Below are 17,536 nucleotides of genomic sequence, written 5' to 3' on the forward strand. Positions count from 1 at the left end.
AATACTTCATACCTTAATAAATTATTTTATATATACTAATACACATGCTATGTTTTTTTTTAATAAAGATAATTTACTGGAATAAATTCATTTACATTTGAAATAGACATTAATTTTTAATCCGGTGAGATCGGATACAAGTATTAAAATGCTCTAATATTTAATAAAGTATGAATTTCCCAATTTTTACTCTTTGTTTTTGTTGGATAGATAAATTTGCAGAGTTAACTTTCACATCTGGAGAATTGGAAAGAATTTCGAAAGAGGCTGAGGAAAGGGTCAAATCTATGAAGAGACTAGCAAAAAAGATGAGAATAAAGTCAAGGGTGTTAGATTCCAAATTTAGAGAATTTTCAAGAGAGTTGGATTTATATCGTAAGATGTCCGTTGATGTGAAAAAGAAATCCAGATTTTTGAAAGAACAGACAAATAAGGTACAAGGCTTACTGCCTTGCAGAATTTGGTAGAACAAGGCCTTAATGAGAAATTATGGGACTTGGATTGGGCCACTGAGCTTGAGGCACATCAAGCTTTAATGATGATGGCTAATTTAAGGCTTAGTGATGAAGCATCTTCCATTGCTAATCAACATAAGTTGCTTCTTGAAGAGCCAGAGCACTCTCAACTATGCAAAGACCATGAGTAAGGCTTACAAAAAAGCCAGGGATTATATTGTACGAAAGTCGGCCACACCTAACAAGTACTTACTAGAGACCCAACCTTATATATCATACAGAAGAAGCTTGGAAAAAGGGCTAGAAGTTCTTCAAGAAAATGCATCAAAATTCGCTGCTGAAGCCAGAAAACATTTTGAAATAGTGATGGTGAGGGATCATTCAGAGCTTGAAAGGATAAATGCTGAAGAAATGGAAACAAGACCAGGACTCGTAATCCCCGCTGTTCCAGAGAGTAGAGAAATCTTACAAGAAGCAATTACACAAGGTTTCACTGTTTTGAAATTAGAGTATTGAAATTCAACTTGTAGTTGGCATAAACTTAGAGAATGATGTGTTTTTTGTGCTATAACTTGCTGGGAACTGGGGCATTTGATATTCTGTTCTCGTTAAAGCATTCAAGGAAATTCTGTTGGATTGAATCTCCTAAAGCTCATGAGGCAAATATTGTCAGAAATAGGAGAACTGACAGAAATTTCGAAGTGCCTGAATGCATTATCAACTTAGTTGTTTTAGGGTTAAACACTTGGGGAAAAGACCACCTTTGGGATTTTCTATAATGCAAGAGGATTTATAGTATCTGGTAATGCCACACTTGCCATAAAGCATAGGTCATGCTTTTCTTTGAAGCTTTAAATGCTGTTTGTTCAGAGGTATATCTTTTGACTGATTATTTTATACTAATACAGGCTTTCCTTATTTATGTGCCCTCTAGCTCAGATCATTATCAAAGTGTAAAAATTGAAGGGCTAACAAAACAAAGGTTTGCTATACTAGTATGACTCATCATATTGCTACCCGTGCAGAAGCCAAAAATCCAAAATCAGCTTAGACCCTTGCCGTTGATTTCTTGGAATATACAACGTACATAGGATCTGACCGACCAAGGTTAGGAGATATGTCTACAACCTGCAAATAATAGTGTAGAAACATAATTAAAGACGACAAACTCGCAAAACTTGTAAAGACAAAAGACGGAAATCAAGAAAATATAGAATTTTCATTCAACAAGTACCTAAAGATGGTTAAAATGCAAGCCTATTTGTCACAATTTGTCTATTCAGGATGCCTGAAGTTATTACACAACAATATAATGAAATAAAATTTCATTTTTATACATGATATGCATCTTACACAATATAGTGGAATGTTGACAAGTTTATGCAAGGAAAAGTTGCAAAACTAGCTTAGTAGCTTTACTACATACTGATTAAACAAGTCTATTACATCTGATCATCAGATTTACGGCATGCATCCCAATGGATACTTTTTTTGCTCTCCATAAGCGGCAGAGGTGGGATGCTCTGCTCATGCCTGAAGAAATTCTCAGGGTCATATTTCGTCTTAATCTTCACTAGCCTGTTGAAATTATCCTTATAGTACATGCTACCCCATGCACTTGCTTTTATAAAGTTAGCATTACCATCTTCATTCATACCCAAGTCAAGATCCTTATAGTTCACATATGATTCCCTAGGGAGCATTGATACATAAGGTGTCATATAGTTATATAGCTTCCTAATCCATTCCATATGCCTACTTTTACTACTTTCCCCATCTTGCCATGTTACCACATACTGGATCATACATATGGTCCCATTTCTGTGAGGAAACGGGATCTGAGACTCTGGTATCTTACTCATCATCCCACCATAAGGATTCCAGATCATTAGGGAGCCCTCATCTTCCATAAGCTGTTTCCACAAACCTTCAAGTCCACTTGCTGGGATTGGTTCCCTAACAAAGTCCGACTTTGCCTTGAAATAATTAGTGAACGTTGGCTTACCTTCAAGTAGGATTTCAGGCTTTGTGCCAGAGGGGTAGTTAGCAATATATAGAACTGATTCTATCCAGTTAATTTCAGAGGTATCTTTCTTTTGCAAGCCTAACTCGGGGAAGTCACGTTGCATAACCTTGAGCAGCTGATCAGCTTGTCCAAGAAACAAGGCCTGGAACAAACCCATCACAGTTTTGTCACCCTTTGGGGTTTTGGAGTTCTGTATTATGACTCTGATGAAGAGATTTTCATCTATCTTATCAGCAATTTGTTGCCATTTAGATAAGATCTTTGTAAATCCCTGCTCCAAGGTTTTTGCAACAGTGAAAACTGTCACCTTTTCCGGTACTGGGACTAACTGAACCTTCCAAGCTAAGATGATCCCAAAATTCCCACCCCCACCTCCTCTAATGGCCCAAAACAAATCCTCCCCCATGGACTTACGATCGTGAATCTGACCATTGGCATCGACCATCCGAACATCAATGGCATTGTCGGCTCCAAGGCCATACTTTCTCATCATTGGACCATAGGCACCTCCTGTGATGTGGCCTCCCACACCCAAGCTGGAGCACAGCCCAGCAGGAAATCCATGGACCTTGCTCTCCACCGATATCCTGTAGTAGAGCTCACCTATGGTTAGGGGTGAAAGTAGTTTGGATAAAAACCGAAAACCGAACCAAACCGAACCGAATTAGCAATTCGGTTCGGTTTGGTTTGGTTCGGTTTTCGGTTTGGATCGGTTTGAGAAAATGAAAACCGAATTATATCGGTTTGGATTCGGTTTTGGGATTTTAAAAACCGAAAACCGAACACCGAACCGAAATTTATAAGCCCAATTATCTCAGCCCATTTTCCTACATATATATACCCAAACCCTAAATAATTTCCTCTTTTCCCTTTTCCCTTTCAGAGTTTCAGTCAGCCGTTTCTCTTTCCCTCACTAAAACCCTAGATTTTCCCTCATCTCTCCCTCTCACCACCTCACTCCGTTCGTCCACCACCACCAATCCACCACCTCACTACTTCCTGCTTTCCTGCTTTCCTACTTACCACCTGTGTTCCGTTCGAGTGTTCCAACGCCGGCCGCCGCTGACCACCTGTTCGAGTGTTCCGGTATGCTTTAATTTCAATATTTCATATTTCACTTCTCTTTTCCTGCTCGAATTGCATGTTTTCTTTGTTATTTTGAATTTCAGATTTCACTTGCACTTCTCTTTTCCTGCTCGAATTGCATGTTTTCTTTGTTATTTTCGAATTGGTGATAGATTGTTTTCTTTGAATAGTTATTATGCTCGAATTGTATTATGCTCGAATTGCTGATATTCCTTCAGAGTTCAGAATATATGTTGTTCTATTATAGTATTATGCTCGAATTGCATGTTTTCTTTTTGATAGATTGATTGTTTTTCATAGATTTGCATAAAAATTGTTGGTTATTGAGTGAGTTCTTTTTTCTGTTTTAAATCAGATTATCAGAATGTCCACAAATATGGATAATGTTGAAGGGAATGTCCCTATTGAGGAGCATGAATCTGACAATGAAAAATCCAAACCCAAGAGGAAGAGAATGAAGGATCGTTCCGAGGTTTGGGAGCACTTTATCAAGGAAGAAACACACACTGGAATGGAAGCACGTTGCAAGTACTGTGGTATGAGATACAAGTGTGGTACAAAGAGAAATGGCACTAGTCCATTGTGGGCTCATATAAATAGATGTCGTAAGTACCCCTATAATACTCCTAAAGAATCAAAACAAAGTTTGTTGTCTTTCAAAAGCAATAAAATTGAAAGTGGTTGTACTAGTGGATTGTCTTATGTGAAATATGATCCAACTGTAATTAGAAAAGCTTTATCTGAGATGGTTATAGTTGATGAATTGCCTTTTAAGTTTGTTGAGGGAGTAGGCTTTAAACAATTTTGTAATGTAATGGAGCCTAGATTTCATGTCCCTTCCAGAATTACTGTGGCTAAAGATTGTTATGAAACTTTTTTAACTCAAAAAAGAAAGCTGAAATTGGTATTAAAAAAGTGTAACTCAAGGGTTTCATTAACAACCGATACATGGACATCTATTCAGCAAATTAATTACATGTGCTTGACTGTTCACTTTGTTGATAATGACTGGTATTTGCAAAAACGTATTCTGAATTTTTGTCCTATATCAAGTCATAAGGGGGAGGAAATTGGGAAAGAAATTGAGAAATGTTTGCTTGATTGGGAACTTGAGAAAGTATTTTGCATAACTGTTGATAATGCTAGCTCAAATGATACCGCAATAGGATATATGAGAAGGAAAATAAATGGTTGGAAAGCTGGGGTTCTTAAGGATCGGTTCCTTCATATGCGTTGTGTTGCTCATATTGTGAATTTGGTTGTGTCTGATGGCTTGAAAATTGTTAATGAGTCTATTACTCGTGTGAGACAAGCTGTAAGATTCATCAAACAATCCCCTTCTAGGTTGGAAAGGTTCAAAAAATGTGTTGTGGAAGAAAAAATCAACTCTAAAAAGTTGTTGTGCCTACTAGGTGGAATTCCACCTTTTTAATGTTGGATGCTGCTTTGGTGTTTGAGTATGCTTTTGAGAGGTACTCTGAGGAGGACCCTCATTATGTGATTGAGTTAAATGAGAGGGAGGGGAAGGGCTGCCTACTTCTGAGGATTGGGAAACAGTCAGAAGGTTTTCTGAATTTTTACAAGTCTTTTATGATCTTACGTTGCGTGTCTCTGGGTCTTTGCATGTGACTTCCAATTTATTTTTCCATGAATTGGTGAGTGTTGCTGTCCTTTTGAAAGATTTGATGACAAATGATGATGTGGAGATGTGTCTTATGGCTACTAAAATGAAGGAGAAATATGACAAATATTGGGGTGATCCGGAGAAAATGAACATGCTGATTTTTATTGCTGTTGTGCTTGATCCTCGTTATAAGTTAGATTATGTTGAGTGGATGTTAATTGAAATTTATGATTCTAAGCATGCATTTGTTTTGGTGAATAATTTGAAAGAGTCTTTGAATGCATTGTATGAGAAGTATCGTGGTTCTTCTGGTGATGTGATTAGGGAGGAAGTGTCCTCAAGTATGGACAGTTCCCAATTTTCTCCCAAACAAAAGAAGCTTCAGGTATTGAAGAGTAAGTATAAGAAACATAAGTGTGAGAAAGATGGAGAAGCAAAAATTGAGTTAGACAAATATTTAGAAGAGGAAACGGAGGAGGAATGTGAAAATTTTGATATTTTGGGGTGGTGGAAGTTTAATAGTGCTAGGTTTCCAACAATTGGAAGAATGGCCCGTGATATACTTGTTGTCTCTATCTCAACAGTAGCCTCTGAGAGTGCATTCAGCACTGGTGGTAGGGTTCTAGACCCATTTAGGAGCTCCTTAACTCCAAGGGTCGTTGAAGGACTTGTTTGTGCTCAAAATTGGCTACGTTCTTCTCCCTTTCCTAATATAGAAGAGTGTTTATAAGAAGTTGAAGATCTTGAAGAAGGTAACATAAAACAACAATTATCATGTTATTTTTTTTCATTATTTCATATATATTATGTAACTTGTTTATTTTTTTTTAATGTTATTAGACTTGAGGAATATGACAATTGGTGGTCAAAACCCGGACTTGGTTGAGCTTGATTGAGAGTTAGCTGCCAAGAATGAAGCTGCCCTATTGATTGAAGACTTGAAGTTTCTGCCAAGAGCCTAAGAATGAAGCTGCCCTGTTGGTTGAACTAGTTCATTTGTGGACTGTTTGTCTGTTTTATTATCAATTCATCATGTGGACTGTTTTGATAGTTTTAAGACTTGTTAAGTTCTTATGTCTCAATGTGGACAATGTGTAAGTGTATTTAATTACTATGGCAGTATGGCTGGACAATTTAGTTACTATGGCAGTATGGCATATGGTTGTGACTTGTGAAAGTTGTATGTTAAAATTTATGCTTTAATTTTGTTCAGGAACAGGTACAAAATTTAGGCCTTAAAAGGCCCAAAATTATATGCCCAATAAAAAGCCCAAATTTTAAGGCCCAATACAGCAGCCCATAAAAATTCGGTTTGGATTGGATTTAATTCTCAAAACCGAATTATTTCGGTTTGGATTGGATTGGATTGAATCCAAATTCGGTTTGGATTCGGTTTCAAAAATCCGAAACCGAAATAATTCGGTTTGGATTCGGTTTGGGGTGTAATCCAAACCGAATACCGAACTTTCACCCCTACCTATGGTGGCACCAACCTGCACCCATGCACTATTCTCTTCGATCTCAACCGTTACTATTCGAAGTTTGGCCATGTCAAGGATAACAAATGGCTCTTCCATCTCAGATGCATATGAGCCCCCTTCGTAGTCATGGCCCCCACTACGAACTCTTAGCTGAATACCAAGCTTTTTAGCACATATAACAGCAGCTTGGACATGGGATTCATCAGTTGGCATAATAATTAGTTCAGGCTTTTTTACAGAAGGCAGGAGATACCTTAGATTTTGAGCTGTGGATTGGAGGACAATAGAGAATGATGTGTTTGTTGGGCTATAACTTGCTGGGGGAACTGGGGCATTGGATATTCTGTTCTCGTTAAAGCATTCAAGGAAATTCTGTTGGATCGAATCTCCTGAAGCCCATGAGGCATATATTGTCAAAAATAGGAGAACTGACAGAAATTTCAAAGTGCCTGAAGGCATTGTCAACTTAGTTGTTTTTGGGTTAAACACTTGGGGAAAAGATCGCCTTTGGGATTTTCTATAATGCAAGAGGATTTATAGAATCTGGTAATGCCACACTTGACATAAAGCATAGGACATGCTTTTCTTTGAAGCTTTGAATGCTGTTTGTTCAGAGGTATATCTTTTGACTGATTATTTTATACTGATCCTAATTACTGGCTTTCCTTATTTATATGTGCCTCCTCTAAACTAGTTGCTCACCACAATATATTGGAGACTTTGGTTCAATTAACTGTAAAGTTGGATATTTCTGCAGAATCTGGATTAAGTGCTGACTACTCGAAGAAGAAATTATGAGCAAAGAAAGTTGGCATTGTGTCACATCAGCATGATAAACTTAGAATTTTGTTTCTTTAAGGCTGATTTAGCTGTAAATATGTACTTTTTCAAGTATAATCTAGCTTATAGCTTCAAATTCTGACAAATGTTACTTTGAAGGTAAATTTAGAACTGAAACTTGCACATTCTTGAATGTGACCTAAGCTTGCAGTCCCAGTAAGGTTTGTCCAATTAGAAACTTAACTTCTCACTTTCAGGCATTCTATGAGGCCACAAAATATACATACATGTATGTATAGATTCTCTGTAATGTTCGAGATCTTTTTCTTTTAAACCAATTTAAGCACTATTAAACTATCCCATCATCTTTAAAAATAAAAAATAAAAAATAAAAAAAAACACTATCCCATCAAAAATAGCAGAAATTTGGGATAAAGGACCAAACAGTATGTGCATGAGAATTGAAACATACAAGAAATGACAGACACTAGGAAGAGAAAAATATACGGTAAAATCAGAATTTACCTTTGGAGGTTCAAACCCTCCAGCATAATGGAAATACGCTCCAACAATCATAACATGATCAGCATCACTCGTCGATGTCCATATTGAGATTGCTTTTGTCCAAAAGCATCGATTAGAAAAGCTGTGTTCCACACAACTTATGATTACAGACAAGTACACAAAATAAAACTAGGGTGGGGTAGAGAGACAGCAGAAGTAAGAATTGACAGTTCAGATTTGGAAGGGAAATATAAAACTGTGGCAGAGATTTGCACTGCTCATCTTCAACAAAAAAAAAAGTCACAAAAGTCAGAATATAATGTAAATCTTTCATTGGTTCAGATACAAATATATCTACATAATAAGATCATGACAACAGAGAAAAGAGCATCATCCTTTTCTAACATATCATGACAACAAGAAACAATTTCTTTGGTTGTAAGAAATGCTATAATCTAAATTGAAGAAGAAAAAGACTGTAGTTATTAAATACGTTTGAAGCTTCTTAAATGAATCTAGTGTTTGATGAGGGGTTAGAGAGAAGCCTTTTTTTTTTTTTTTTTTTTTTTTTTGGCTGCTGTTAGCAGGTAGTTTCTCATAGCATGCACATAATCAGGCAAATTCAACGTCTATAACATGGAAGGGGCATTGACATATCACCTCATTATAGCCAAACCACCAGGCTTAAGAATTCGTTGCATTTCCTTGAATACCTCAAGTGGTTTTGTCAGATAGTCTACGCTTACCTGCACATTATTATTAAGAGATAACTTACATCTAATATCATACTTAGTGTTACGTAAGCCATAAAACTTGCATCTAGTTTACACTTTTTTAAGGATCAAAATGGGCCATTATGTTCAGTAACGATGTTTTAATTATAAGCAAACATATTATCGCCGTTCCTGAAAAGTTCAACTCACTTTCCATATAATGGTTTTACTTTTTACATACGATCTGCTAGTAGGGGTAAGGATTATGAACTTTAAGGTCATGGCTCATGGCATCAAAGTGACAGATGTGCATACCACATTAGTGATAACGTCAAAAGAGTTATCTTCGAATGGAAGCTTTGGATTAACATTCAAGTCTTGCACAATATATTCTGTCAGGACCTGAAAAAAGCAACTTGTTACACTTGCTGGGGATCAAACTAATATTCATCTTGAAGAAAACCAGAGGATCAGAGAAAGCATGAATATCAGAATTTGTCTTAGAGATTTTTCAGTAAATAAATTGAAATTTATCATATAGCTGGCACTTGCTATAATTTGCTATTAAAAATGTAAGAAAATAGTAAAAGCAAGGATCAGCTGCCATCACCCATTTCAAGTAAAATACTAAAATCACTAAGAGAAATACTTGTAAGAAGTATCTGTTAGCTATAAATTAGTAATACAATAATGATACTAGTTTGCGAAGTTTCAGATAATTAAGAAGTGCTACTGTACGGTAAATGCTATAGTTGATTCATGCTACAGAAAAATGCTCAGGCACTTGCATTTTAGGTCAGAGTTGATTGAAATAATGATAATTCCTTTGCAAAAGCAGAGAATCTACAAGTTCGATTTGTTTCTCTTTGCTTCCCAACCCCTTGTCAATCTAACTTTGTTATTTGCAACAACTTATTGGACCTCGGTATATAACTCTGTATCATGGTTATCAACCTTTGAAGCTTGAAAGCCCTTTGTAGGATAGAAAGTCTAAATTGGTACTTAGCAAGGGAGGGGGAGACAATAGAGTTAGAACTAGGATGATAAAAAAGAAAAGACAGAACAGGACTAGAGCAAAAAGAGAAGACCTAATTTACTTTCAAGTTTCAACATCCTAAAATGCATCCTAACTTGACCTAGTGATATAAATTAATTCAGCAATATCTCCTACTTTATTTTAATTGTAACTTTTTTGGAAAAAAAAGGAAACAAATTGGCAATTAAGCTTCCCAAAATCCTAACATTGCCTAAGATAAAAAGTACAGAGTACCCTTGTATATTTCTGAAGATTGTTTGATATGAATCATAAGAGAAATACAGTTGCTACACATTAGAAAAGTAGGAAACAGATCTTACTGGATTCCGCTTGAGCTCTTCTTCATTCAAGCCCATTCCCACTATCCTCTCTTGCTTGTACCCTTTTGGAAAATGGCTAACCTAGAGAAAAATTGAAATGCATGAAAATACATATATGCTCATTAAACATTCGTTGAGGTAACAAAATGATTTGAATTGGATTACTCACCCAGCTACTACACATATCCAGCATACTGACCCCTGGAGTATTACTGGGAGGGAAAACCTTTGAGTAATATTTAGTGAGTGCAGCAATAGCATAATCATCGATGTGAGTTACAAAACGTGGTGTATCATAGAACAATGTATCATTTGACCTGCAAAATACATATACTGTAATCCAATGAGGAAGCAAAATTTGGTAAGAAAAATTATGAGACCATAGGTTCTAGAGGCTCATGTGATACTACACAGCTGGTGCAAAAATCATCAAAGTCACATTTAGGTTTACACACAATCTCAAGCTTGATGCCACTAGTTAATACAGGTTATACAGCAGCAGATTTATACATGGAATGCTAATGCTGATAGGATTATAAGGTCTAATGGCAAGTGGTGGTTATTCATCGAAAACATGAAACATATGGCCAGACATAACACTATTGAATCAAGTATTTTTTACAAATCAGAATATCATAATGTGAGAGATAACATAACAAACACAAGTACTCCGTAATAATATTAATCGCGTCAAAACAAATGTATCTAAAATTCTACTCGTAAATAATATATCTAAAATGTTATAAAATTTGTCATAAGCAGCAAAGATAAGTTGAAGAAAGGTTGGTGCTGCTGCAATATCAAATTGCTGCATTTATCACACACCACATTCAGATTCATAAGTAGTCAGATAAAAACCTTTATCGCTTTTTTTTCAATATTTTCAGTGATTAAAAATAAAACTTAATAAACAGCACTCCATTGTACATGCAACATGCTCACTTAATTAAAAAAAAACAAGATAACAAGCTCCATTGGTACAAATATAATACGCCAAAACTCACTTCTTAGCATTGGAAATTTTAATATAAAAGTGACGTTTAGATGCAAAAAACTATGCATCAATGTGAATACATCAATTCTGCAGATTATAACACCGTTACTATATCCGGCTATGTGACAAGATTATAAACACAGTTACCATGCAATTAGAGTATGAGAAAGTTACTGAAGATTGCATCAAGTCAATAAAGCACTTCTTCCAGGGGTTTAGACATCAAACGCACAATGTCCCAAACCCTTAGCCACAAGTGTTTGACATGATTTGCAGAAGAGACCCAAAAAAATTTTGGACAATTTTTATCATCTTCCCAAAACCTACATGATTTGGACTAAATTTAAGCAGTTGCGGAGATCTAATCATAAACACACTAAATAGAGCTCCTTAAATGTTAAATAATTACTAGAATTTTCAAATAAAGGAAGTAACTAATAATACAAAGTACAATTTCAGATAACTACTTGAAGCAGAGAAATTCTTTAGAACCTTACTCATCATAGCGTTGGAAATCTTCCTCCTTAAATGGAAACTGCTCCGGCCATTCAACATTCTTCAAAACCTACATGATTTAAAGAGAACAAATTCACTAAACCAACAAACAAGAGTTCCTTATAAAATGTTTCTGCCCAAAAATTTAATCTGAATATCACCATTATTCATAAGCTTAAATGTATAAGGCATTAGGTTCTTCGACATCAAAACATAATGTTTATTGATAAAACGACATTGTCTGGAGTAATCATATTAATTGCCTAATAAGTTGGTAGCATTAACAAATTTCCACAAAGGACCATATATAACAAGGTTTAGGGAGGTTAAGCCAGACTTTTTCTGACTTCTCCCATATCATTTTACAAAGAAGGGACTAGAGTTCTGCTAACTCCAATATATGTGATCCAACAATTACAACTACATTATTGGACAATGATGCTAAATAATCATCAACACTATACACGAGTGGATGTCAACTAACTTAATTCGTTAAATTTTTAGAAATGAAATGATTGAAATCGAATCCGGTCAATATCACTAGCTAATTACCCATTCAGGGTCCCTTTACACCATAATCAAAATCAACACAAAGCCAAATTATGAATTAGGTCCAATATTAGCATGAATTATCGAAATTAGCATAAACCCATGAACATAAATGACATAAATACTAAAACCCAGAAGCAGAATTACAGAATTTTGTACCTCCTCAACAGCACTCTTCTCCCTAGCAGAAGCCAAGAAAGAATTCCCCTTTTGAAGGCCAAACATGCTCATAAACTGAGACCAAGATGAACAAACAACCCCAAATCCCAGAATTAAGCGACGATTTGTTCTGTTCTTGTTGTTGTTCTTCAAAAGTCCAGCATTTAATTTGGAGGGGAGAATTCTGGAATTGGAGAGAGAAAATGTGGCTACTAAATTAGATACTGATGAAATTGAAGGACCCGCGCAAATTGGTTTTAGACGGTTAGCCATTTAGATGGGATTTGAGGTGAACGTTTAGCTTCTGAAGATTGATTGAATTATCATATTCATGTTTCTGCCCTTCTTTAAAAAATATTTATTGGTTCATATTTGTGATTTTAAATTAGGACACGATTATGATTATGGTTTATGGGTGAGATTTATTACATATTTACAAGGGAACCCCACTTGATCTCAGATATTAACATTTCATTTATCTCCTCTCACAACTTTATGCATTAAAATCTGTAACACTTTATTATTTTACTTTTATCATTTAAAAATTAAAGGAAATGATTAGATTGTGAGAGGAAATATATTCACAAATTTGTCTCAGAGAGAGAAACTTGAATTTACCTCATATTTACATGTGAATGTTGATGTGTTTTTTTTTTAACTCTCCAAAGTCTAAAATGAAGAGTTACAGCCTTGTAGATGGTGCTAACTAGCTAGTGCACCACTCGAGCCAATAGCCCAATACGACAAACACGAGCAATGAAGTTCGGTTTGATTGTGGGTTTGCCCGAGTAGGTAAGTTGTGGGAAAAAACTTAGGGTTTGTTTAGTTCAGCTTAATTTCAGTTTAGTTCAACTTCAATCAGTTCAATTCAGCTCCTAATTTTCTTCTCTCATAAACAATTCATTTCAGCTCTATTCAGTTCAGTTCAGTTTAGTTCAGTTCAACTCCAATAAGTTCAGTTCTACTCAGTTCATTTGTTTTCAGTAAATCGGAATAGGTGTTTTTTTTTTTTTTTAAGAAAGCGATTAGTGCATTAATTCATAGCAAAAGCGTCCAAAAGTACATACGGGGAAATCTCACAAGGAACGTGATTTTCCCATCGTTGATCATTATTTAACGGCACTAACCTAGCTAAATGATGGGCAACAAAGTACCCATCACGTTTAACATGAGACTAGATAATGGAAGAAAAACAAGAGCTAACCAAGGCAATATCCTCAAGAATATTATCAGCCGCAGAGAAAGAGAAAGAACGTTTCCTAAGCTTTGAGACCAAGAGTAGCGAATCGGACTCAACAATGACATCACTGAAGCCATATTCTCCTGCCAATTTAATACCAAAAAGTGCAGCTTTACATTCGGCAATGAGAGGATCCCACCTCGCTTTAACTCTACGAGCAGCAGCAAGACGAACCTGGCCCCTACAATCACGCGTTACCATCCCTAGGCCAACCCACCCATCTTCACTAATTGAGGCATCAACATTAATCTTCAATGCACTAGATGGAGGGAGGGACCAAGTCATTCTGCCAGGAGATTCAGGTTGGGTTGTTCCCCCATAAATCTTCTCCATATATTCAACAAAATCAGCAACCAACCTACTGTGCCTTTGAAGAAGCATGTCATCAAATTCCCAAGTATTCTCAAAAACCCACCTATTTCGCCTATACCAGAAAAACCAAGTGAGAAAGAGACATTTCTAGAACATCCCATCAGCTAGCTCTTTCTTCCATAGCATTAAAATTTCCCCAAAAGAAGCATTGGCTCCATACTTGTGAACGTTCTCACATCCACTTCTAATCCAGCACTGTTGTGCACATGGGCAATTTATGACAGCATGAGCAATGGTTTCAGCCTCAACACCACAACAAGGACAAATAGGGTCTTCAATTAGATGTCTATACTCAAGAATTCCACGAGTGGGCAGCGAATTAGAGCAGCATCTCCAAAGGAAGTGGCGAACCTTTGGAGTTACTATAGCCTTCCAGAGTTCAACCCAGTATTGCTCAAAATTATCTAGGCAGCAAGATTTACCAAGGAGATAAGCAGACCTCACCTTGTAGCATCCATTCCTTGACCAAGCCTAGGTGAGAGTGACACTCGGAAGGCGATCACTAATAGGGATTGCATGAATTGCTTTCTTGTCACAATCATTAAAAATATTTTCAATCATCTCCAAATTCCAGCATTTGCCACTGACATCAATAAGCTCAGTAACAAGCGAAATGCATCTTCGCTAATTTCAGTCGTTGCAAACCTGCTCGTGTCATCAATTAGCCAAGGATCCATCCAAACGTTGATGTTGTGCCCATTACCAACTCTCTAAAGCATCCCCTCCTTCACTAGGGCCTTCGAACTCCATAAGCTTCGCCAAGAGAAGCTAGAAACAAGACCAAGGGTAGCCTCAAAAATTGTAGACCGAGGGATACTTGGCCTTAAGGACTCTACTAGCAAGTGAGTCCTCATTTGTTGCAAGCCGCCAAAATTGCTTCCCCAACAAAGCATTATTAAACACCCCCAAATCTCGAAAGCCCATGCCCCCTAGAAACTTAGGTTGGCATAAAGAATCCCAACTCCTTCAATGTATCTTCCCCCTTTTCTCATTTGAGCCCCACCAAAACCGAGCCATCATTCCATGAAGATCTTGAATTAGCCCCACAGGAAATTTGTAAACACCCATGAGATAATTTGGAATCACTTGGATGACGGACTTTAGGAGAACCTCTTTCCCGGCCCTTGACAAAAGCTTTTCTTTCCATCCTTGAATATTCTTCATATCCGATCCTTTACACAAGCAAAAACCGCTTTCTTCGATCTCCCCACAAAAGTTGGCAGCCCAAGATATTTAACATGGTTATCAACCATTTCCATACCAATAATAGAGCTAAAAGTGATTCTTGATGGCAAAGGAACACCTTTACTAAAAGAAACCTCCAACTTCTCTAAATTAATTTTTTTCCTAGAAGTTGCTTCATATTTGTTGAGAATATCAACAATGATCGAACATTCTTGTCCGGTAACTCTAGTAAACAAAAGACTATCATCTGCAAAAAACAAATGAGTAATCTCCGGGCCGTTCCTACTAGCCCGCACACCATGAATCAATTTTTTCTCCGATGCCACCTGAAGCATTCTAGATAGCACATCATCAACTAGAATAAAGAGATAAGGGGAGATAGGATCACCTTGACGAAGTCCCCTCGAAGGATTCAAAACATCCGACTAAACTCCATTGATGATGAAAGAATACTACACTGTCGATACAAATGTCATGATAGTATCCTGCAACACCCTAGAAATTCCTTTCCCAAAAATACCTGTTTTGCCCTTTTTAAAATACGAAAAAGAAAAATCTAAGACATTACCGCCACCGTGAACACGATTAAGGCAAATATCAAAGATACACAGCGGAAGACTATCCTTTAAAAGCTCAAATGAAATAAAGTTTAATAAAATCAACCCTTAAAACCAAAGTAAATATAAACATTAACTAATGTTATTGTCAACAATTACATAGATAATTCAATACAAGAAATAATAAACAAAGAAACATGTAACCCTCTTCGCTCAACCCTATCATGCTTGATATGCTTCATCACCTGAAAGCTTCTCTTTACTTGTCCCCACTACTCGCCATTAGAAATGGTTCATCGTAGGGCCAAGGTAAAGGCAAGGTCGAACAAACATGCAAACACACAATCAACAATGCTCAGTAAATAAGCGTAGTAAAACACACTAACATGCTTTCATCTTATCAACGCACAACTTACCGTGTTACACCTGTAAACAAGCATTCAAGACACTCAACACTTAACTAGACAAATACCAATATCCATTTAATTTGATTACGCATCGAACGGGTTTTCAACCAACTACCTGCCTCAATAAATTGAGGTAAACTACACCAGGAGCTAACCGGGTAGGCAAATGTCACATGAAGTGACTGGACGTCCTGCGCATAAAATAAATAAAAAGGAAAATACGGCGTCCTGTACTCCCAGTAGAAGTTATGATTAGATATAAAACCTCATAACTTCCCCCATATGTTCATACTCAAGGTATATACGTTCCAAGAGTTTTGGTACGTAATCTCTTTCACTTTACGTTCTTTACAAATTATTAGACTTGGTGATGACTCTCAAACACAACACAACCAAACATTACAATTCATTCAAGCAATCGAACAAACCAATTTAATTTCTGAATATTTAGTGGCCACATAAGTTAAGTGTGGAATCCTTTTTAAACTATCTCGGTGTTAAATAACACCTTAAGTGCATAAAGCACTGCAAATCCTATCCCTCGGTGTTAGAAACACCTTAAGTGCACATAGGCACCGCAATATAATTTATTCCTGTGTACTAAGACACTTAAATAGCTCCTTCCTCATGCTTATAGCATCAATAAAAATTATATGAACCATCATAAAATTCTCTTTTCATATTCCAAACCAAATTAAACATTTAGTTCAATTAAACATGCTCTTTAACATGCCAATAATAAAAGTGTGGTTCATATCCAACATGTCAATATAATTCATTCCAATTACCAATTCACCGTAGATATTTCACACATCACAAATCATTCACCAACATCAATCTAATCAACAAATTCCATCCAACACCTATCATGATACTACTTGGAATTAATTAAACAAAGCCTAGCATGCTTCTATACACTTAAACCATTACCAAGTATGCGAACATACCTTAAATCATCTTTTCAACTAGCCACCATGCTAGAAATTACTCAACTTATAGTCTCCTACAATACCAAATACATAAACTCAATTACTTCCTTGATTACACTAATTTCCAGCAACTTTTAAACACTTTAAAACCTCTCCAATAAGCTGAAATTTTGGTTTAAAACCTTTAAAACTCTTTCTTTAGATGGGTAATTAAAATCACAAAGTAAAAACTCATTCATGGTACTTATATAAAAATTCAAGCATACTTTTTAAGATTTAAACCTCTCAAATAAATCTGCAAAATTATATATTAAACCTTCGTTAAAAATAAAAAATTGTCCGAAAACTATATTTAGAGGCTGAATTTGGCCACGAGAGGGTGGTACTCACTACCAAAGGTAATGAATTTTGATTAAAACGTCGTTTACACACGAAAAACACTATTTTATTGTAAAAATCGGACAAGTTAGAATCTAAACTTGATTAAAACATGATTAAAAATTAAGAAAGGAGATCAGAAGTTGATTACGGAAAACTGAAAATTTATATACAAAATACTTATTATTAAACACCCTAAAATCATCACAAAACCCAAAAACTATATTTAGATTAGGGTAGATTTAA

At 36.1% G+C, this 17,536-nt stretch overlaps 1 protein-coding gene across 2 annotated transcripts; it reads right to left on the reverse strand.

Moving 5' to 3' along the window:
* Positions 1-1,244: 1,244 nt before the first annotated feature.
* Positions 1,245-12,600, reverse strand: LOC110718574. Of its 2 annotated transcripts, XM_021897433.1 has the most exons (9): positions 12,223-12,598; positions 11,517-11,584; positions 10,195-10,342; positions 10,026-10,106; positions 8,985-9,071; positions 8,617-8,702; positions 7,978-8,098; positions 1,509-1,583; positions 1,245-1,472 (listed from the first exon to the last, which is right to left on the reverse strand). In XM_021897433.1, the coding sequence occupies exons 1-9, from the start codon at positions 12,493-12,495 to the stop codon at positions 1,461-1,463; spliced, it is 951 nt and encodes a 316-aa protein (XP_021753125.1). In that variant the 5' UTR covers positions 12,496-12,598; the 3' UTR covers positions 1,245-1,460. The 2 variants fall into 2 exon arrangements, with proteins under 2 accessions (XP_021753125.1, XP_021753124.1); XM_021897432.1 differs by lacking the exons at positions 1,245-1,472; positions 1,509-1,583 and adding an exon at positions 2,842-3,068 and having other exon boundaries at positions 12,223-12,600.
* Between the last annotated feature and the right edge of the window lie 4,936 nt (positions 12,601-17,536).

The sequence above is a fragment of the Chenopodium quinoa genome, unplaced genomic scaffold (genome assembly GCF_001683475.1).
Source record: "Chenopodium quinoa cultivar QQ74 unplaced genomic scaffold, ASM168347v1, whole genome shotgun sequence".
NCBI lineage: Eukaryota > Viridiplantae > Streptophyta > Magnoliopsida > Caryophyllales > Amaranthaceae > Chenopodium > Chenopodium quinoa.